The sequence below is a fragment of the Phycodurus eques genome, chromosome 3 (assembly GCF_024500275.1).
Source record: "Phycodurus eques isolate BA_2022a chromosome 3, UOR_Pequ_1.1, whole genome shotgun sequence".
Taxonomy (NCBI): domain Eukaryota; kingdom Metazoa; phylum Chordata; class Actinopteri; order Syngnathiformes; family Syngnathidae; genus Phycodurus; species Phycodurus eques.
Genome location: NC_084527.1, coordinates 5886085 through 5910000, shown reverse-complemented (window position 1 = coordinate 5910000; position 23916 = coordinate 5886085). Strand labels below are relative to the sequence as shown.

The 23916-nt window shown below is 40.3% G+C and overlaps 1 protein-coding gene across 2 annotated transcripts in view; it reads right to left on the bottom strand.

Annotated features, from left to right (window-relative positions):
• pip5k1bb (phosphatidylinositol-4-phosphate 5-kinase, type I, beta b) overlaps positions 1-23592 on the bottom strand; it is a 31726-nt gene extending 8134 nt beyond the window's left edge. The window contains exons 1-7 of one of the 2 annotated variants that reach the window (XM_061671757.1): positions 23392-23592; positions 10850-10947; positions 10432-10500; positions 9139-9269; positions 5139-5256; positions 4818-4970; positions 4270-4569 (exon numbers count right to left, since the gene is read on the bottom strand). In XM_061671757.1, the coding sequence (XP_061527741.1) occupies positions 4270-4569; positions 4818-4970; positions 5139-5256; positions 9139-9269; positions 10432-10500; positions 10850-10882 (804 nt within the window). In that variant the 5' untranslated portion in view covers positions 10883-10947; positions 23392-23592. Of the gene's footprint in view, positions 1-4269; positions 4570-4817; positions 4971-5138; positions 5257-9138; positions 9270-10431; positions 10501-10849; positions 10948-14553; positions 14707-23391 lie in introns of those variants that run through there. The other variant, XM_061671758.1, reaches the window with a different exon arrangement.
• Between the last annotated feature and the right edge of the window lie 324 nt (positions 23593-23916).

Sequence of the window (23916 nt, the reverse complement as noted above, 5' to 3'; positions counted from 1 at the left end):
GACAGAAGGAAATTTGTGTTCAAACCAGATTTGGGCAAAATAAAGAAGGTGTTTCTCCACAAAGTGTTACACATTGACCCGTGTGAGGAGCCTTTCACCCAGTTCCCAAAGTCTCCCGACATCTCGTCTCCTCTTGGCTCGGCTTTGAGCAGCGAAAATAGAGTCCGCAAACATGAGTGAGGTGCGAGGTGAGAGTTGAACCGGCAAACTGGGATAAGAGTGACCGAGTTATGTCCTCAACCATCACAGTTAGGCGGCAAACCCACTTCGAGGTATTGTTGGGATCAATAATCATTGACTGAAGTCGGAAAAAGGTCATTTGCAGGTGTTTTTCCTCTTGAGCATTCTTGTAAGTGTGTGTGTGTATATATATATATATATATATATATATATATATATATATATATATATATATGAGGAAGTTATTGGGGAAAATAAGACCACAGATATTAAAGAAAGATTCTTCTGTGCTTTAAAGTCAACTTCCGCTGTTCTAATCTTCTCATAAGCACTTATTTTATTGCAAGACAACAACGCGTGCATGCAGATGACTTGACTGCGGATCCGTGAGCCGCACGCGTGCGTGTACCCACATGCAAACACAAAATAGAGCAAATGAGTTAAAAAAAACAAACAGTGGGGGCTTTTGTCTAAGCTTTGAACTTTTCCATACCAAGGATTTGCATCTCTTCGCCCCCGGCCTATTCAAACTGGAAACACACACACACACACACACACACACACACGCACACGCACAGACACACACACATAGTGTGCACACTAGTCTGCCTACGAAAGGGCATCGTTTCGCCCCGGTCTCGGCTTTCCCAGGCCCACAATCAAGCTGGAATGGCTGAAAGAAAACTACTGAGCTTATCATGTTGTTTTTGCCAAACTTTTTAATAAATGATGTTTATAGGCAAGGCACTAAAATAATAATAATAATAGTAAAAAAATAATAATAAAAAAAAAAACCACACTTGTGCAATTTTAGACTCTGGGAAAAACCTGTGACTTAACTCAGTGATCCCAAAACAGGGTGACGTGAGAGATCATCAGGGGTTCCATGGGAAATTATTCAATTTTCTTTGAATTTGTCTGAGAACTATTATTTAGTAATTACAATTATATCTTTGCACATCATCTGTGCCAGTGACTTATAGTGACAGCCGGGGCAAGTTTTTAACATTTGAAGGAGGAAGGCGGATCCTAACGATAAGGAGCTGTGCTGTTTGATGCAAATGCACACATTTGGCAGTCTGAAGCCACAGACATGACAATGTGCTCACGCTGTGTGCAGATGCAATGCCAGGAAATTGTCTGAAAAATATAGATATTCATTATTCATCAGCTTTGGATGTGCTGCCTGATCAGGGAAGCACAGAGAATGTAATATCCTTGACGGAATGTTCTCAAATAATAAACGAAACCGTCATTTTCCTTCTTGGATCAGATACTATTTTTCTCCCTGCGCCAAGAAACTGTAATATGATCCTGTAAAATGGTACATAAGGGATACAATTACTCAGTTGGACAGCTGTGTAAAGGCTGTGTAAAATAACACTTGACATTGAGACATTAAGTTGCGTCTTGAGAGGCAATACTTTGTTTTTTGAGCCACAAGGAGAAAACTATACACAGGAATTGCAATTGCAAATTCACTTCCCAATATGAACGCTAATTTATTTAGTCATGCTGTATCTACTTCATCTATGCATCACTACCATTCGAGCAAAATTTGCCTTTAAAAAGTCTCATTGGCTATACAATTACAGTGCACATGAATTATTAATGCACTCTGTTGTCTTGGCATAGCAGGAGTATCAAGGGGCTGCACAGTAATTCAGAGAGGCAAGAAGGAAGCATCTTGCTATTGTTTATCTGGACCTATGGTGGCAATATCAGCTCATCACCCCTCAGTTCGTTCCATTTCCGTACAAATAGCTCACATGTAGCAGTAATATTCACTTCCGTGGACAACCGAGTCTCCCCTCCCTCCTCATTCCTTGCACTCCCCTCGCCCCCTGTTGCTAGGCGGCCGCTGACCTCCCCTCTGTGTTTTGGTCGGCGAGCCTCTACTGGGCTGACGGGCTGAGCTGCTTACTCATGGAAATGGACGCACGCATTCTGCTTAGAGGGCATTTTGCTTCCCGCTCAGGAGGCGAGAACAGGAAGAGGTGAAAATAACAAATTGTGCTCAGCCTCTAAGAGCTGCTGCTTTCATATACTCAACATATATAGACAGCACATCAATTGATACATGACATACAGTATATGCTCACTGACACTAGTTCGGGATGCAGTGCACAAATAGGTACACCTGAACGATCTGTATCAAATATTTTGCCTTGACGAAAAAACAGCTAGAAATGCATGGTTGAAGACAACCACAATCCTCCAACTGTTCATGAAAATCTGCAGTACAAAAGTTGGGAACAATTTCAAAGTTCATGAAAATCTGCAGTACAGAAGTTGGGGACAATTTCAAACTGAATTTCTCTTTTAGGGGGCACACATGCGTGCGTGTGCGTGCGTGCGTGCGTGCGTCCCATGTCAGGTTGATCTTTTCGAAAACACTGACTTAGCAAGATGGGAGGATGTCGTCCTGGCTCGAAAACATTGAAAAGAAAAGAAAGAATGCAAAAAAAGTCAGCATGTTGGTTAATGATCCATGGGAAGCTTCATAAACTCAAGAAATGTTTCTCTGTAGTCACCTGAATTTATGTTTAGACGTTTAACTTGAAAGGTGGGAAGGGGATCAGGAGATTTATACCTATTTGCACACTTTTCCCAAACATGAATAAGATTATCTGTTACCTAAAAGTCCCTGCAAGCATCACACTGTTCATTAACTGCTAACATTGACAGTGTGTCATTTGTTTGTCGAAGTTCTTATGTTAATGGTACAAATTGGCCCAATATGGAACAACAGGCCTGAAATCAGTCATAGCATGTCGTGATGAAATTTAAAAAGAAAAGGCATTGAATGTTTACCTCCTAGATTAGGTGCTACATCATTTCAAAGAATGGGAGAATTGTTTTCAAAACATTCCAGATCTAAAACCTTGTCAGCAAATCTAAATAAACTATTACGATTGTAAGTCTCCTTGCCGATGCACGGACACATGGCTCGAAACTGAGCTCCAAGTAGCTCACGCTACCAGGATCAGGTCTTCATCTCATTCCATGTTTGCCCAGATGTCATTTGGTGAAACACAGCCACAAGGAGACAAGGGCAAAGCGCCTTGGGAAAACTGGCAGCTTAGACGAAACACACAGTACTTCCCATGCACATGGAGTTCTCTTCATACATTTGTATAATCTACAAGGGCCACGTTGAACACAAATAAACTCCACCAAGGACGCATGGATATAAAGAGTCAACACACTTGTGTTCAAATGCCAGTTTTTGGGCGGATTTAAAAAAAAAAAAAAAAAAAAAAAAAAAAAAAAAAGGAGACCAAGATAAATTGGTCTCCTTTTATATATATATATATATATATATATATATATATATATATAAATAATAATAATAATTTCCAACACGTTTTCCACTATTAATGTGCCCTATAACCTGTACAACTCAAATTGAATTATTTTTTTGTAATCTTTTCAAAAGGGGAAGAAAAATGAACCAACTGAATAAATGTGGTTGCACAGGTGTGCACACCCTCTTACAACTGGGATGTAGCTGTGCTCAAAATTATCTAAAATGGGTGTCAGCACCACCATTTTAAGTGCCTCTGATGTTAAAGTTCAGATGTTGTAGTAGGCTTTTCCTGATGTTTTTTTTTTTTGCTTTCTAGCAGTAGCCTGAATGTTTTGTGCCATTTCATCTTTTTCATAATTCCCTCCACATGATGTTGCCACCATCGTGCGTCACTATGGTGATGGTGGTGGTGTCTGGCCATAATCATTCAAAGTTTATTTGAGAGAAATGTCATGTTATTAAAAAAAATAATAATTTCTGACAACTTTATATTGTCGATATTTCATTTTTCTTAGAATTTATTAATTACGTCTCATCATTTACCCTGTTACTCGTTGATATGGGTGTACTTGGTTTATACCATGTATGCAAGCCTTGTGCAGCCTGATGACAGAAGACCGAAGTGGTGAAATGTTTTGAGACATGAAGGAATGTCTTTTAACCAGAAATTACTTGTCCTAGAATTCTGATCATGCTGATGATTACAAATCACCTGATGTTCATGTCAACATTCCTTCCACCGAGTAAAAGCTTTGGCATGTAAAATGACTTCCACCTACCCGGCAGTCTCTCTGCAGTGTCTTCATCAGATTGGTATAGGTCTCCGCGTCAAAGTAAAGCCCTTCTTCGTGCATGTCCTGGAAGTCCAGATCTTTGAAGGTCGGACACGCCTTTTCTCTCTCCTTCCTGGACGCTCGTCTTTTGTACGTCGATCCTTTCAGATCGTATTTGTAGTGCATTTTAACCGAGCGGGGCAGCACATTGTTCATTACCACCAGGCGGATGTTGATGCCTCCCGACTGGATGCAGTAAAGTCCGTAAAATTTGGGGAGTAAGGTGCGTGGGTTCTGGTTCAGGTTCTGTGAGGTGGAAGACACCAAGAAATTGTTAAAGCATTGGTTAAGAATATTAACTCCCCAAACTATCCATCTACCAAAATTATATTATGTCTTGAAGTAAACCATCCAAACTACAGTATATTAAAGCAATCCAAAATTGGCACAATTCACATGTGGTAACATTGCTATAGTACATATACTTAAGGTTAGTTATTTTACTGTTTTAATGAGATACAATTTCACTCCAAATGTAACCGAGTATGACTTACCATATAGTATCCAGGAAGTAATCTCTGGAGGAATTTAGCCTCTTTGTGCTGGACTGTTTTAATGATGAACTCATCGTCGCTGGTCAAGTAGAAGAGAGAGCCACTGGCTCCGGGGTTGGTCAGCTCAATCAGAGGCTCATTGACTAACGAGTACTGAAACAGGGAAAACGGCAACAAAATCAAGTTACTGTACTTGGGGAACTGAGAGAGGACCTCGCTCACAATCGCCACTTTAGGTTATCCCAAAAGCGGTTGTCCGGGGTTGTGGTCATTTTCTTCCACACCGAACCTATCCAAGCATGCATATTTACAGTATCATACCAAGTAGTCGTCAGGTTTGATGCCGAACAGGTCCCGAAAGTAGCGGAAGGCCAGCGGTGCGTAGGTCTTGAAGCGGAAGTCAGGATAATGATGTGCTGGGGTCAAGTTGCTTCCTTCACTAGAATTCAGAGAGATTGCCAACACACATGAATACATCATGTAAACTTGTATGACGCAAGATCCATGGAGAGAATCTCAAAAGTATTCAAAGCATTGTACAACAGCTTAATGTTGGCATAGTTTGCCTTTTGATCATGACCGGCCACAGTTAGAGCAATTATGAGGAACCATGATTAACTTGTATTGTGTGTGTACTCTTTAATTACAATATCAACCTTGGTGGCTAAACATATGAGCCTTGTGTCTGCTACAACACAGAAACATGATAATCTACGCTTGCATTGTCTTGAATGTAATACTAGGTCTGACCTTTTCCAGAAATGTCGGCCATTCCTGTTTTGTAACTAACCTAACCTGAATGTCAAGGAAACGCATCCGATAAGTGTGTGTGAAAAGTATTTTGCAAAGTCCTTCCTTTTCTGGACTATTTTGGTGCCCCCTAAGGCTAAAATGATTGCATTTGAAAATGTACTTGTCTTCCACAAGGGCTTTAAAGCTGGTAAACATTGTGCTCTATTAGATTCAACTTCTTCGTAAGGAGGTTACATAGTGGCTGTGCTAGCGTTATATTCTGTAAGCGGATACATGAGGCAGTGCTGTGTAACAGTACACCTAACTCCAAAGTGTTATGAGACGGCTGTGTTTGGTGCGCAATGAAAATAACAATTGGTAGCTAACGCCCCCGATGGAAACAATTTAGCAATGCACACCTTAGAACGCTTCCTTCAATCTAAATATCGAGTCGTGTGTGTATTCCGGTTTTGATCACCAAGGATGGAGACGCAATGTGAAGTGTCATCTTGAGTGATCCAGAGCGAGACTGACAGGGCCAAAACAAAAACCTCAAGAGAGGGTTGGGTGGGAAGAGAAAAAGAAACAAAAGCATTTCCAGTCAACGATCTCTTGGGACGCTCATGTGGTGAAGGGAAAGCGTTTGCTCTTTTTGTTGCTCGTCTGTGGCTGCCATATTTGGCTTTCCCGCTGCAAAGCTTACCGGTTCGCCTTAAACTATTTGTATTTCGCAAACCAATATCTCAGTCCGCTTCAAGAAAAGCATCAGTATGAGGCCCGAAAACCAAGGTCAATATTTAAAACGGCGCTCGGTGAGAGAGCACATTTTGCATGGAGTTTGCATATGCAGGTGCACTATACAAAAGCTTCCAGGTAAAGCTGTGGTTCCACAAAGACAACTTTATCACAATGTAAATCAATAAATAATTCATTAATGATTGATGATGATTCATTTCAATGAAAAATTTGGCATCTTGACTGTAACTCACAAATCAAATTACAGTTCTATATTTGTTCAAATTCAATGCATTCAACATCTTTTTTCACAGCAAGAACCGTGGCCACACTCGGCAGTAAGTATGGCTAATTATCACAGTTAAACAAAATCTCCGTTTACACAATGTTTTTATGTTGTTTTTTTTTTAAATAAATGACAGTATCTCAGTATATTGGCTGGAAAATCCACTAGAACATTTTGTGGCAGCAGTATTGACTGTTCCTTTTCATGTTCACTTCACCGTTCCAAAAATGAAGTAGTTCAGTTCATAGTTCTAAATTTTTTTACTAAGTTTACCATTCGAAAAGTGAACCAGTTCAGTTGTTTTTTGTTTTTTTCCCCCCCAATACGTTGCTGACGGGCTATGCCCCTTAAAATTCCCCATTGTTGCCACCCATTCTGTCCACACTAGTAGCTAGCTACAGCGTTCACCCTACAATCTCAAAAACATGAGAAAAACTTATTGCTTCAATGGTCTTCTTTTAAATGAGAAAGTCAAACAAAACCAGGATTTCTGTCCTTAATGTGCAAACAAACACACACAACACAGTATGACAGGAACGATGGTGAAAGGACATTGATAACTTTCCATTCTAGCAGCTCTGGCTGACTATATTAACAAAATGTTATGTTATCTAGTCTTCTATTACAAAACAAAATAAGTTCCATATTATGACAGTGTGATCATACGGTGTTTTATATAAAGAATTCTGGTACAAATAATAATTTTCCAAGTACCGTATTTTCATGACCATAAGGCGCACTTAAAAGTCTTAAATTTTCTGCAAAATGGATGGGGCGCTTATATGTGCACAGAGTTCCAAAATCTGTAAATGTTGTCGTTGTGACTTTAATGAGCTCTCCACTTGACTGACTGGGAGCATTTCCTGCCGACAGGCATCTTATATAGAGGAAAAGCCGGACGTGACTGAGGACAGCATGCGGATGTTAAAGGGGGAAGGGTGCGCGTGAAGGAGGACGCTAAAGGCACGCCCCCAGTAGGTATATAGTATGTGCATTGTGCAAAACAACATCGGTTTGGCTAAGGACCCCCGAAAATGGCACCTACAAAGACACACGCTTACGGAGCACAGTTTAAACTGCAAGCTGTCAGTTACGCGGAGGAACATGGGAATCGAGCAGCCGCGAGAGAATTCAAGATCAACGAATCCATGGTTCGCAAGTGGAGGAAGCAGGAAAACGCCAAGTCAAGAAGACGAAGCTGAGTTTCCGCGGAAACAAGACGAGGTGGCCCAACTCGAGCAATGGATTAATGAGCAAAGAACAGCCGAGAGAAGCGTCTCTACAGTCACCATTCGACTGAGTGCAATAACTCGGAGCTTGCCATCATTTCGGGAGGCTTGACAAAGGAACTCCAACCGCTGGACATCCGTGTAAACAGGGCGTTCGAAGTGAAGTTGCGAGCGGCGTGGGAGCCATGGATGACAGATGGCGAACACACCTTTACTAAGACTAGGAGGAAGCGCCGGGCGAGTTACGCCACAATTTGTGAATGGATTGTGGATGTTTGGGCTAACGTGTCTGCTTGCACTGTTGTTCGAGCTTTCGTAAAAGCCGGCATCTTTTCTGAGGAGCCGCACGGCAACGAGACTGACTCAGACAACGACGAGAGGTAACCTGGCGTGTTTGATGGAGAACTTGCCCAGCTGTTCATTTCGGATACAGAAGATGAGGACTTTGATGGATTTGTGGATGAGGATTGATCAAAAAATAACATGAGTACATTGTTAAATACTTCAATAAAGTACAACCGAACTCAGTTTTGCTCCCGCTGCCTTTTTCAAAACATTGTTTTAGCGTGCATGCATGCTACCGTATGTTTTAAGATAGCGTATGTTTTACCATGCCTGCGCCTTTTAATACGGTGCGCCTTATGGTCGTGAAAATACGGTAATCAATTTTTACAATTATGCACCAAAGAACACATTCCATTGCATTTACGGAGTGTCCCTGAATGCACCTCGCGCATGTAAACATGAATGGTGGCAGAACAGAATCAGTTGCAAAATATAAAGGCCCGTAAAGAGTGTATTCGGACGGGGTTCCTCCTGGAAGTCCCTAACAAAACCTGGCACTCTTGAATGAAAATGACCTTTAGTCCCAAAATCGCTCACAGACGACAGAATGAACGCGTTCTCAATAACGTTCATCAGGCAAAAATGAACCAAGTTCTGGTCACGTTCTCCCAAAATATGAACTAGTTCCGGTACAATACAGAGTACTGGTCACATTTTCTGTGACGTCTGCTTCAAGTAAACATGATTATTACCAATTTTGTAAGGGGTGGAGAAAAATAACAGCCATCATAGTGGAGAATCCAGGTTTCCCTACTTTTCCATTCATTTAATTTGCAACAGAAAACATTTGCAGCCAAAGAGGAGCCAGTTACTGCCTACACATAACCTACTCTAATGACGCTGTATGATTCACTGGCTCTTTTCAAGACATAACCTTGGGTTCATATAGTCGTCTGGGTGTTATGCATATTACCTTTTCGTTTCAGAAAATTGCACACATTATGAGCACTTTAGAGGCTGCATGTTACTGTGTTGATGATATCCAAGGACTGACCTGGGCAGAAAGACACTCTCCACCACATAGAAATCTTGCATAAGCACATCTCTGTCAGGCTTAGAGGTGAGGTTTCCAACTGTATAGCCAATGCCCAGCTGAATGGCTCCCTTCAAGGCCGATGACGTCGTCTTTCAAGAGAAAACAAGTGTGTTAATTGCACCCTGTCACTGGTGTCCCCGTTGCACACAGCATATGTAGCTAGAAATTGCATTTCCCTCACAAATAGTGAAAAACGTCAATGATAAGGGATGGTATCGCAAAGTAAGAAACTGAGGACTGTAACACTGGGTATTACATCGTGGTATATCATCGCACTCGGTATAGAAAGTGGAATCCGTGATGTCATACAAATTGGAATTCAACCAAAACGTGGGGGAAAATAAGCCTCTAGTCTAAAGAAACTAAATAAAATGTGTAATGTGCATGTTTTGACATCCTTACAGTATTTTAACAATTACACTTACACTTTATGACAGTTAAGAATAGGGATCAGCAATTGACTGAATTAGCTCAACTTCCCATTGCTGACATCATCTCGTTCTCCTTGAGAAACAAAAAACTGCGGCGCACCGCATTTTGCCTCATTTACGTCAAGACATAAATCCGTAATCAACAATCAGTTCCGAACAATCGACACAATTCTGAACAACAGATAAATCGAAGTTGATTATCAGGTTTCGTATTTAAGAATGTCAAGATGTTAATAAAAAATGTTATGATAGTAACATTTTCACCCTCGAATATATTAGTTCTATTATTCAATAAGACAAACAGACTGCTAGTCCACCAAAATTACATCAAAATGGCCCTTTACGAACACATTTAAGAAACTATTTAGCGTGGCACATTTACAAAAAATACACAAAACCGCTTAAGAGGATGGGGTACAAAAATATTTTTTTTTAAAATACAGTATTGTAAACAGTCTTGTTGTGTGGGTAGCAACAAGATGAACTTTGAACACTTTTTAAAGTATGTGCAATGTGAACAGTGGCAGCCACTTTGAGAAGCCTTGCAATAGCACCATCTTTAAAAAAAAAAAAAAAACGTTTAACATAAGCAGTGACGTCAAAAGTGTGACCAGCACATTACTGATCTCTGGCATGAGAGCAGTGCAAGGTTCGAGACATTATGTGTTGTAAATGCATTTATACAAAGCTATGCGAATCACAGGCTCATAGGGGAAATTCTCATAGACCTGTTTAGCCAAAATAAATATTAAAGATGCTAGTTCACATGTCTCGTAAAAAACACAATAGGGCTATTAAGTGAGAAGGCAAACTTTATTACTTTCTTGTATGTTTTCTCTCTGTTGGAACTCCAAGCACCCCCAATCCCATTTTCCGTTGTGGTTGACATCTGAAAGAAAGGGTCACTCATCATGAGTTCATTTATTGACGATTTGTGCCTATATTATAATAACAGACTACTGTATTGTATATAGAGCTGGTGGAATCGGAACAGAGTGAAGGGTGGCTCCGATTGACAACAAGACAAGGTTGCCATGGCAACATATCAATCACACGGCCGACTATGTCCGGAAGCACAACCTGCTTTATTGCCTCTCTAAATGACACCAGTACAAGACTTGAAACGAGTGACTTGAGACCAAATCGGTTTACAGATGAATTCTTTACACCAATTAACTCCATAAAGGATCATCATGACCTGCATGTGCAATGTTCATGGTTTCAACTCTAACATTTACCTTGCTTAAAGAAAAGCTTTGTCCATCAGTCATTAGGGAAACATCTCTTGATTGCCAGGTTGAATGTCTATCCACAGTTTGGGACGTATGTCAGGAATCTGAGCAGGAACAGAGATGCAGAAATTGTCGGTTAAGCACAGTGGAAAACTAGGAACAACCATCTCTTGATGTTATGTAATGTTAAGGAGTGACTCCACTCCTTAACATTAGTTAATTAACAATCAGTCCCCTTTTCTTCAATTCACTACTACGGTCTATGTCTTTTATGAAAAAGGAAAAGCTACCTTTTTGAGGCTTCTGATAGGCTAAAATGACCTCACAGTTAGGGTTGATACTTCCACCGGTTTTGGCATGCATGTCACAAAGATGGTTTTCCATGTGGATCAGATTTTGGACCAACCATTGTCTGACCAGCGTCAATTGCGTTTGACCTCAGAGTTTCCAGTATACTTAGGTATGTGGACAAAGCGTTAGATAAACGCGCCTCGGTGTTATCTGAGCGAACGAGGACTGCAGTTGAGGAGGCACGAGGTGAGATGTAGACAAACAATAGCAACATTTAGCCTTTGTCTGATAAGGCAAGTCTGCAGTGGACTCACCACCTGCATATAAATGATACACGAAGCTCCAGGTTTCAGAGCACTTTTCCAATACTACAGCTCTTTCACACAGTTATGTAGAGCTAAATATGTTGAGGACTACATTTGAATCCGTCTTTCATACTCAAAATACATATTTACCTAAATATACTCATGGAGATTAACAGAATGATCCAAGTGTTTGACTGTGAGGAATGTTAATAAGCCTGCAGGCCTGTTTGACCGTCTGCTCTCTGGCCCGAAAGAAGAGGCTGTTCTGTAGTGCTGTTCATTCTCACGCGCTCACTCACTCTCTCTCACCTGACCCAGCCTCCACCCAGCTGGTGGGCGCTTCAACAGACTTTTCCAGAACAATCCATGAAGAGGCCCGTAGCTGGAGCGAACAACAGATCTGCTGTTGTCGGCCACAACAATAGAGTGGACAGGCAGAAGGGCACATCATCCCATCATTTCCATTCTTACTGAAATTATCTAACTCTGTGCACTATTCTCAAGTCTTCTTAATATCACCTGCCTTGGTCAGAAACTCTACCACCATTTAAATAAATACTGAAACACCCATCAAACAAAGACTTTTGCAATATTTTCATTACAGTTTTACAGACAATGCTATTGCTTCCAGTCAGTCGAAATGAAAGTTAAACAACCGCTTTCCCGCCCCAAAACAGTCCTGCCAAGGAAAATACATGCTGGGAGCAGAATTGGAGTGTCTGGTATGAAGAAAATGCAATGTTTTGGAATTGGCTGCAAGTGGAGGTGCTGGTTTGTTCAAACTTCAAAGGGCATGCTCCACCCTAGTTTAAGATGATGTATTATGTTGGCCATGTTTTCATCACCGTTTGTTCATTTTTAGGGTTATGCAAGAACTACTTCATGATTTCTGCTTACCTAGTTGTGAACAGAATTATGCATAAACTAAATTAAAACTTATAAAAACATAATTTTGTGGTGTGATGTGCTATGGCCCAAGGATGTACTCAGTACATCTTACCATGGACTCAGGATGATTCCCCCCCCCCCCCTCACAAATGGCTACATTACAATAGGCTTACTGTTCAATGTTTGGGGTCAACCAGACTATTTTGTGTTTTCAACAAAAACACACTGTTGTGTATATACACTACTGTTGACAAGTTTGAGGGTCACTTAAAAACGATCCCAAACTGTTAGACAGTAGTGTACAAATTTCTTGACATTAAAGCCGATCAGCATAAAATGCTAAATATCGGCCGATAACGGTCAGGCCGATAAAATCGGTTTAAAGTCTAATCAATAGTATACCGCCAACCAAACCGTGGCTTTGGACTGGGTCTCTGTGACATTCACCATCTAAAACACTGAATGTTCGATAAGACCTCTGGGAAGGCAATACAAACAATCCTTAAATTGGCACTCTTATCAAACTGCTCTGATCATTTGAAGTTCTTTGTCTCGTTATAAAATCAACTTAATTTACAGTATTTGTCATTCCTTCCATACGTTTGACACCGCTGATCCCGTTCAGGGTCACTGACAGTATTTCTCCCCAAAAACGATCAAGATCTAGTTCCAGCACCGCAAGCTGCAAGGCCAAATTAAATGTGTAAAATAAATACGTATAACGGAACATATCCAAACAAAGTGTACCTCCTGAGGGAGACAGTGTGTATACGTTGTGTGGAGCAGTACTTTGTATTTCTGTCACCCTGGGTAAACACTTGTCTGTCACAGTTTGGTGTGTCAGTGGCTTAGTTACCCTGCTGTGGAAAATACAGTAGTCAGTTCTGTTATAGATCAAACAGCAAGCTGCTGTGTGTGGGCCCCACTCCATTCGATAGGAAATAAGTCACTAAACAACATATGATGTGACCTTCTGGAGTTAATGTTGTTTTAATGTACCGGCCAGAAAATTAGGCACAATCTAATGAGATAAAAAAAAAAAAAAAAAAAATTATACAAAGTCTGCTTCAATAAAGATAATAAGGATCAGTTTTGACTGAGTCACATTTTCAGAATGGCAATTTCACAAAATGTTTATCATTGTGGTTGAGGTTTGCTGTGGTGTAGAACTGCATCATACATACATCATACAGAGCTTTTTCTAAGACTGTATTTTGTCACTAAACACAGTAACCAACCAGACAAGATACCGTCGCACAATTAAGTGACCTTTGCACCAGTTGAGAGTTTACAGTTTGGCGAACAGGGATACTTTCATTTTGCAACATGTATCACAGCACTTCTCACTGTATGTATTCTTGTTTGTGTCGTTCCTCGAGGGGCAAACTGTGATGTATCATTAGGGTGGTGGTGATGGTGTGTGGTCTGCCACGGGTCGTGGAAAATCATAACCAAAGATTTTTAGTTACAAATACAATCATAGGTGGTTGGCTAGTTAGCAGGATTAGGAAAACAAACTACAAAAATACATTTCCACAACTTTGAGGACTGTATGTAGTATATGTACCAATTGAGAAATCATTTATAAAGGTGAGGCGCTAGATAAGGTATGTAAATGAGAATTTTATTCTCACAATGAACCGGCTCTTGCGTGGCCCATACAATTTTGGGGAGGTTCCAGGTGAAGGTGCTGCTACATAAATAATTTTTCCTGTTTGGGTTCACTTTTGAGCTCTAACGAGTGCCCTTTAAGTGTTTGGCATGTCATAGTAGCTATTTATTGACTAGACTAAGGAAATGAGGAAAATGAATTTAAAGCCAGGAGGGGGCGCAAGAAGAATTCTTTCAGGAAATAAGTGCGCCACTGGTTTGTTTGTCTTTGAAACTAAGCAAGCAACCAAGCAAACTTAAGTTCCTGTAAGCAGTTATCGTCAGTGAATTCTATCATCCGCCTATATGTTCTTTTCACATTGAGGATGTAATGTTACGTGGCATAAAGTGTGTACTTGCAACAGCATCGCCATGGAAGGACTGCATGTGTTGTGTCACAATGCTGCCACCTCTAAACAATACCATATTGCATGCCACCGTTCCGCGTGTGACCTTTACTGGACTAGGGAGAGAGTTGACCTTTCACAAGTGATATGAACAGAGAGGTGAGTTACAGTAATGAGGAAGACAGAAACAAAATGTTTCTCCATTAGTAGTGTTTAGTTGCTTGCTTACCTCCCGCTGGACAATTACGAATCAGACATATCATCAAGGTTATATTCATAACGAAGCCACTGCAGAGAACAAGCGCGACTGTGTAGTCTACACCACTAACAATGAGTTCTATTTTAACAAGTACAATCACGCACAGTAGATCCATTGACTGCAGTCATTCTCTTGGTGTAAGGCAAAAAAAAAAAAAAAAAAAAAAAAAACAATACATTTTTGCAAAACAAACCCTATGAGAGGCCTGTGGATACGCTATACTGAGTTCTTCTCCCCAATTCCATTCTGCTTGAGCGGCAGTGAGGAAGAGGTACTGTCCAGCAAGTCACATGAATCCGCCAAAGGAGTGGGCTGGGGAGAGTAAATAGAGATGATTATACGGCCAAAAAACAGAAACAATATCCTCTAAAGATGCCATAGTGACGCAAAAGAAAATTCCATGCTTTATTAGAGTGGACTAACTATTCTGACCAATGACATCAGTGACATGCCGTATACAACTTTGCCTCAGTTGCTAACATGACATGAAAAACATCATATCAAACATCATATACTACACAATGATATAAAAGAGGAAGAAGGAACAACTTGTCCAAACTCACTCTGAACCTGTACAACCCAGACAGGTTTATTACTTCCATCTATTAGTGATTCTGGTATGGTAGGTACCTTGATTTGATTTCCAAACTATGTTTTTGTTAGGAATAATGGAAATAGAATTAGTATGTTCCAGGGTCACACTGTCACCATCATAAAACCTTTATTAATGTTGCAATGTTTGAAGTAGCATTTTAACATTAGCTGTGTTGTGCTTAAGGTGCTTTGCTTCACCTTCTTTTTGGTCGGCTTTAGCCATAGCGTACTGCGCAGCCGGGACAGAGAGTTTTCTTTGTCACCATAAGTTCCATTGCTGGTTCTATGATTATGATCACACTTTTCTTTGTTGCCATCATTGCACACTACTGTAGTGGCAACACACACAAAACACACCCAAAAAGTCAAAAGAACACTCCCTAAACACTTCTGTATGTGCTCACTGAAGTATCACGAGAGATGCTGAAGTCAGATGACGTCAGGCATGATGAAGGCCACTTTTTTTCCAGAAAATGTGTTAAAATTCCAATCTCATTCCACTGTTTAAAAGGGCTCAAGCTACCGAAATTTATTAAAAAACAGAAATATCAGGCTGACATTTGGCATTCTTTAAATTAGGCCGCAGCCAATATGTTTCTTTTTTTAGGCCGACGCCAATACAGACATTTGGCAGAAAGAAAGAAAAAAAAAAAAAGCTAAACGATTATTCGGCCGATTTATTTAAATGAATTACAATTAATAAAAATAACTTCTTTTGGGGTTGTTAAACGCTTAGAACAACAACTTTAACGTTACATCACATTTCCTCGACTCCCATTATTTTCTTTGCCATGAAATCATGTCTCCTACGAACCCGAATAAAAATCAAATGCCTTTGACAGAGTTGGATTTTAAATAAAGTATACAATGTACATACCAAACAAATAGTAAAGCACTAACGTTACTCTATACAAGTTTCAACACGCACAGTTTGTTGCTGTTAACTTTTTACAAGCTTTAATATGAATTTTTCAAAAGGGTTATTTTTAACCATTAAGCCTATGTTAATATCAAACCCATGAACTTGAATTAAAATGTTTTCGCTGGGGTAGGTTACACTTTCACAAGAGAGCTTTAGAACACACTTGCTTGAATTCCATATGCTAGTGTTAGTTGGTTATTTGAATTTGAGTTGATTGACCCACCATTTTTCGGTGTAGTTTTACTTGTTCACTGTCATAACACGTATTTTATTGTTTTACTTCAATGATTCTGACTCCGGTGCTGTGCCAAGCCTCAGAGCCGGAGCCGCGTACGTCACAGACAGGCACTCGGTTGCTTCTAAACCATGTAATGATCGTGTTAATTGCACTGAGCCGTTTTGTTATTTATTTTATTTATATATTCATTTAGGTCACACTTTCGAGCGCCGTCGCAAACACACTCCAGCAGTGTTCTTCTTCGGTGATTTCCAACGAGTTCTTCTTCGCGTCGGCAGACCCGGCATGGAAAATAGGAACCAACATTTTTAAATATGAATGATTCCGGGATGACTGGGACATTAATCCCAGTTCCAATAGATTCTTGATGCCCAATCTTAGTCACGTTATAGCATTTTCCAACAAAGTAAAACTTCCTATTGCGTCTTTTTAAATGCAACTAACGTAGCGATGAATGGTTATTCACTGTGAAAATAACTTGTACACTTACATTATTTCTGCTACAGGGATGGAGTAACTTAAGATAGGTTAGTTAGCACGACATTAGCAACGCAACGTGAACGAAAAGCATGACCGACGCCACGCAGCACGCGTCGTCATGGCACATGGCAAAGTGTTAAACTTAAATGGGAGACTTGTTGGGTAATTGGTATTTTCACAAGGTCGTTATAAGTTATAAACTTATTTGTCGGAAAGTACCGCTCGGGCCCACTCCCGTTACTGAGAAGACTGATGATTAAATGACGTGATGTCACAGCTCCAAGTAGTTGGCATCAACCTGCACTACTCAAGACACCATTCAGCAGGTACCGGTACTGTTTTATGGACTCGACTAAGAATAAAATGGACATCCAAGAATGTCATCTTTGTCTCGTGATGTAATGTGCTAATGCATTTAAATATATATTTATATATATATATATATATTGAACAAAATTTGGGGGGGAGGGCAAAAATCCAGCCGGTTATGATTATTTTAAAAAGGGCTAAAATTGGCCGATTAAATCGTTCGGGCCCTACTTTAATTATTGCTCGTCTCTACCCAAGGTCTTCGTTTCTATCCTTTCATTTGTCATCCATACATCTTGGGTCCACACTGGGTGGGCCTCTCCTAGTCTTATCACAGCCATGACAGGGGAGCAGGAGGTTGGCATGTGGGCTCAGCAGGACCAAAACAACAAGCAGGACAGAAGCGACAACAAACAACTACCACTGAATAATCGGAATATTTGCGAGCCTGCCAACTTTTCACCGTACCAGCAAGACTCCAATGGTCTAATAAGGAGCCCAATTATGCGACAATCAGGGCTGTGAGCCCTTGCAAGAGCGTGCCGTGGGTCCATGGAGGGGAAGTCATTATGAATGGGTTGAATTATAAAGGCAAATTTTACATCCAGATTTAGCCTGCTTCAAAGATCATGAAAGTGACACTGGTATTTGTTGACAATATACTGTACCAGTCCCACAGTTCACACATCCGTGTCATACCATAACACAGCTGCATGAAGTAGAAAAACTTCTTCACATGTATCAGGCCACTTCGGCAAATTACATAATGTGAGTTGTTGTTGGCGTCAGTAGGATTCAACTGAATCGCGTGACTGCACAAATCCCCATGACAGGATGAGTTATTGGGAAAATACAAATTAGGGTTGTTTGAAGCATAAAAACGCAGACAACATAGTATTGTTTTCTCGTGTGTTGCCAGTGCTCTTTTTCGATCCACTCACAAGCCACAGATGAATTACTATTCACTAGTACAGTAATAATCTAACAATCAATCTAATAATGAGGTTCATTACAAGAGACAAAATGCAGTTTTGACAGTTGAAATGTCTGAACTATAAATGTACATTTTCAAAACTGTAATATCCACTTGAATTTGTAGTTTGCATTTACGTACAGCTGCACTGGAAACTAGAATATTCAGAAAATTGTGTCTCAGGGATAAATTATGACGGGATATTTACAATATTTGGAAAGTATTGTTTTAGATGTATGTAATGTTTTTTGCCCAAATGTGTTTTCTTGTTTAAGAACTGTCAAAAATCAGTGTTGTATATGTTCTAATCAATTGCTTATACTCACTTGCTTATACAGAAAATGATAAGTCGCAAGATGGAGTGACCGACAGTTGAGTACTGCAAGTGACTTCCCATTTTGAACACGTAATTTTTGATGTTGCATATCTTCTGTGCGACATTTGGCCAGTGCTGACAAGAGTGAATGAACACAATAAAAGGAGATAACAGAGAACAGAGCTTGTCGTTCTTGCGGATGAACAACAGACGAGAATAGATGTGTGCAAACTAAGCCTCAAGAGATTGATCAACTACCGTATGTAGGTTTTATAGGCCTGTTTGACCTGTCTAGGCCACAAAGCATCTTCTTCATCATTCATATAGGGGCCTGATTATTTGAAATTTTGGTGAGATGTTAACAATTCATGGGCTCACCAAACTAAATTAATCAGCTCATCAAACTAATGTAGAAGTCGGTGTCGTCAATGTCTCCACGACAAAATGTTAGGATAGTTTCTGTCTAACAACTTCAGTCCTCCATGCTGGAAGCAGTACAAGATTAACCAGTTAGAGAGTAATCATTCGAGGCAAAGCCTGAGGGCTTGCCACCATCTTGAGAGTACACCCATCACTTATTAACCCATCACAAACTGCTGTCGGCAACCTCCACCAGCTAGCATTGCGCAGGGTTAATTACAGCCAAATACTGTACTGTCCATTTGAGTCAAGTTTGTCCTATTTCTCATGCCAATCATGATGTTACAGAAAAACCTTAATAAGTAGCTGTGGGATTTTTATTTTGAAAAATGGTTGCGCACCAACCACTTACGCAGGCTATGCTGGGAAAACTGCAGTATTTGACCAAACTGAAACGTACTTCCCATAGTTGATCTTGTTTTCCTTCTTTAGATACCAAGCTAGAGGTTGAGACTAAATCAACAGTACTTCTGCTGGTTGTAGCCAAGTACCGTAGTGCCCTCCATTTTGCCTCAATTGCTGTAAGACTAACGATGAATTTCACACAATCGTCTGGATTACCAAAATCTTGCAATTAATTAACTGCTCTGTATGAAATATAAAATCCATTTTGAAATAAAAACAGCAGCACATGCTGCTGCCTTATTGCTCATCCCTCTAACCCAGTCACTTGTTTCCACTAAACATTTTTATTATGGGACTAATCTCATTTTATCTGCTCTGAAGGACTTCTTGGCAAAACAAAACAAAGAAGAGACAAGAAACATAAAGAGCTCTTGTGCAGGTACTGCTAGTAAATGGATGACCAGGACATTCCCTTTGTGCTTAAAAAAAAAAGTGGACATATGTGAAAGAGATGCAGTGACATGACGAGTGGCCCGCATTTCATTATCACAGAACAGTGAGGCATTTTTATCAGTGTAAGCAACACCCCCCAAGGGGGCACACCCCTGCATGAAGACACGAGGCACCTCGGCCCCTAACATCATTATCAGGCATGAGACTAATCACTGGGACCTAGCGCTGACTTATGTAACTTGTCTTAAGTGATCCTCATATGCTTGGTATTATGCTACAATCATTACTGGATCCCATGGAGCACTGTACACACAGAGCGCTCTTTGACCGACAGTCACAAGACTGCACTCAAATCCTCACAGCTCGTCATAGTTGGGTCGCCGCTTTTGCAAGAAGTTAAGTCTGTGGACTAAATATGCTCCAATAAATACACATTGGTGGAAAAAGGCAAACATTAGTATCAAGTTCAGCTTAAAATACAGTAGTACCTTGATGCACGAGTTTAATTTGTTCCTTAAGCAAGCTCGTCAGCTCAATTTACAAACCCCAATACCAATGACGTTGGGACACTGTGTAAAACGTAAATAACAGAATATAATTTGCAAATCCTATCCAACCTAGATTGAATTAAATACTTTACAAAAACAAAGTACTGATTGGGCTGGCACGGCGGCCGACTGGTTAGAGCGTCAGCCTCACAGTTCTGACGACCCGAGTTCAATCCCCGGTCCCGCCTGTGTGGAGTTTGCATGTTCTCCCCGTGCCTGCGTGGGTTTTCTCCGGGCACTCTGGTTTCCTCTCACATCCCAAAAACATGCATTAATTGGAGACTCTAAATTGCCCGTAGGTGTGAATGTGAGTGCGAATGGTTGTTTGTTCGTATGTGCCCTCCGATTGGCTGGCAACCAGTTCAGGGTGTACCCCGCCTCCTGCCCGATGACAGCTGGGATAGGCTCCAGCACGCCCGCGACCCTAGTGAGGAGAAGCGGCTCAGAAAATGGATGGAAGTATTGATTGTTCAAACTCCTTTATATTATTGAGTTATTGTTTCTTGCCAATAGTTTGAATTTGATGCCTTCAACACGTCCCACAAAAGCTGGGACAGAGGCAACAAAAAACTGGGAAAGTTGAGGAAGGCTCAAAAAACACCACGTAGAACATTCTAAAAAGGAGCATCCCCGAAACACTCGGTTGTTCAAAGAGGTTTAAGAACAACATTTCTCAGGATACAAGTGAAAGGAATTTAGGGATTTCATCATCTACGGTCCGTAATATCATCAAAAGATTCTGAGAATCAGGAGAAATTTCTGCATGTAAGCAGCAAAGCCGAAAACCAACATTGAATGAATGGGATTTCGATTCCTAAGGCAGGAAGCTCCACATAAAAAATCTGCATCATTGTGTGAAGGATATTGCCACGTATGCTCAGGAACACTTCCCCCCCCCCCAAAAAAAACAGTGTCAGTTAACATAGTTGGTCACTACATCTGCAAATGCATGTTAAAACTCTACCATGCAAAGAGAAAGCCATTTATCAACAACACCCACAGAGAAACAAACAAAAAAACCAATTCAAAGGAATCAGCCAGGGGAGCCGAGCGTCTCACTTGCCGTGATCGCTCACAGCGCATCATCGTCGGACGCCAGCGCCAACGACCCGCTGAAGAGGAACGACGAGCCGCTGTCTCCCTGGTTCTTTTTCGTTGAGTAAGGTCGGGGCATTCTAAGTCATTCGCAAATCACATTTTCGCTTGAGACACAAAGCAAAAAAAACAATCAACTGAGCGACGGTTGATATCTCGGAAAACTCAAAATTGGAGCACTCGTAAATCAATGCTAACATTAAGGTTGTGCGAGTTGTGTGCAGTGGTTGTACTAACTGGTCAACAAATGCCTGCTTATTGTGTAGGTATAGTGATTTAAATACTGTAAAATACACACTTAACAACTGTATAGGTGAAGCAATAAGCAAGGAAACACAATTATACCTTATAACTACCTAAATGCACCGGGAAGGGACTGCCATTTGATGTGTCTGAGACACGAATACTGTAAAGCAGATAATCCGATTCATAAGGTTAATGCTAAGAAACATTCAGCCCTGTAATGTGGTGGCACATCTTACTGTTGGGAAGTATTACATAACAGACAGATACTGCTTACTCGGTCTACACTTTAGTTTAAAGAGTAACAGACTGCGCACAGGAGGTCTGGTGTTACCCCTAAAGACACAGCCGAGCATTTGCATGAGCAATTTCCATTTCAAATAGTTTCAGCCAGTGCGGAATTAACTCTTGCTGTCTCCCAGGCAAATTCAAAATGAACACAGGAACTTCCTTTGAGGAAACCACAAACCTGCAGTCTATCATAATTCTGAGTGTAATTAAAACATATAACAAAAAGATCGGAAAATGGTGTTTGGTAGATTATTTTCTGTTGTAACAATGCTTATCAAAAATAAAAAATAAAATAAAAAATGCTATACTAACAACACTATGGTGATGTTGTGGTATCATACACAGAAAGCCCATTACAATAAAGAAAACTGAGAAATATTGAGCATCCGGGCAGCAAATGAGTCCCAAGGTTGAAAATCAATACTGTATCAAATATAAGGTATCTGTGATGTGGACCTAAATTGCACAATCCAATAAAAATGATCTATATTAACACTCTAGTAGATCTTATGGTGTCCCTTGAAAGACGCTCTATTAATTCAAGTTAGTATGATTATTATTATTTTTCTTTTCTTTTCTTTTTTTTACAATAAAGGCTGAAAGTCAAGGCTATTGTGTTATAATTTCAGTGCTGTTTGAAACCTGTGTGTGACTTCCTCTAAAATATGACAGAAAAGATTGCCCAATCATTGTTTCCCACCGGAGAGGACATATTTGCAGTTTCTCATAAATCACACTGTTAACCTTTTTCATCCATTACATGGAAAGAAATGAGAGTGAACAACAAATAGCCTACTTGTGAATTGTAAGAGCTACTATTATTAGGCTTTATCCTATTAACTGTATCGGACCATTCATCATTTGTTGGAGAATGCAATCAAGTGACTCTATTTGCACCTTTTCATTATTGTTCACTACAGCTCCATAAAACACAAGAGAGGACAGAACAATGACTGTACATGGTGCTGCACTGACAGAGAAGAAAAATGCACTCACCTGCCACTTTATTAAGTACACCTGCAAAGTCTAATGAGATCCAATACAAGAGCTGAATCCTAAATTATACCATGACAAAGATAATAATGCACACACTTGAAATGGTGTGGGACGTATTATTGTATCTACTGTATTTGTTGTTGTCTTTTATTGGGGTTGGAGCTGCATTATTCCGAGAGTTGTTTCTATAATTTTTGCCACTCTTGTAGCTAAACAAGGTAACCAAAACATTACAACAGTAGCCTATGGCGCAGTGCTGTACTACAGCACAAACAATAATAAACACTGTTAAATTAATGACCGTGCCAATTACTATTTTGGAGACAAGTGGCCAGTGAGTATATTTTGATTAGTTGAATTAAAATAAAATAAAAATCAGGTGGAATAGTTAGTTTCCCATGATTATAAACAATGTTGGTGCGTGGAGTTGACTCAATATAAACAGTAAATGCACCTGCTCGCAATCGCTCACCTGTCGCGATAGTTACTAAAGACACAAATGAATGGAATAATGATATAATGTGTCTTTTTCGTAAATTCTTGTTAAGATATTTGCTTGGTTTATTGGATCCGAGCTAACCTTACCTGCTAGCCGACCTCTGCCGAAAGCAGACGAGTAGAAAAAAGAAATGTTTTCTTTTCCCTCGGCGGTGGTGCTACGTTTTTGCTGCAGTTAGGTCCTCAAAAATATGAAACAGCTCAAGCGCGGCGTACGCCCAACGCGACCCGACTTGACTATCACTGGGCACAAACTACCCTGGCGATACCAGCAGGCAGGACGACCACTGAGTGTGTGCGCGTGTTTTGTCACACACCGTGCCAGGCGGTGCGACACAACTTTGGAAACAGACTCACTTCCGCCATCTGTCGGCCACAAAAAGGAAATTCACAAGGGCAAACTCACTAAAAAGTCTGTAGTCTCACTGTTTACATTAAGGACCACATCAGAAAATACTTAGCTCTCCATGTACCAACATAATGACCAACGTTAAAATTCGTTATTAACGTTCAGATAATGGATGCATGTGAGAGATCATGGTATGCCACAAAATAATTTTCCAATTTAACTTATTTACGACAAATAATGTATCTATTGCGGCGACACATAGT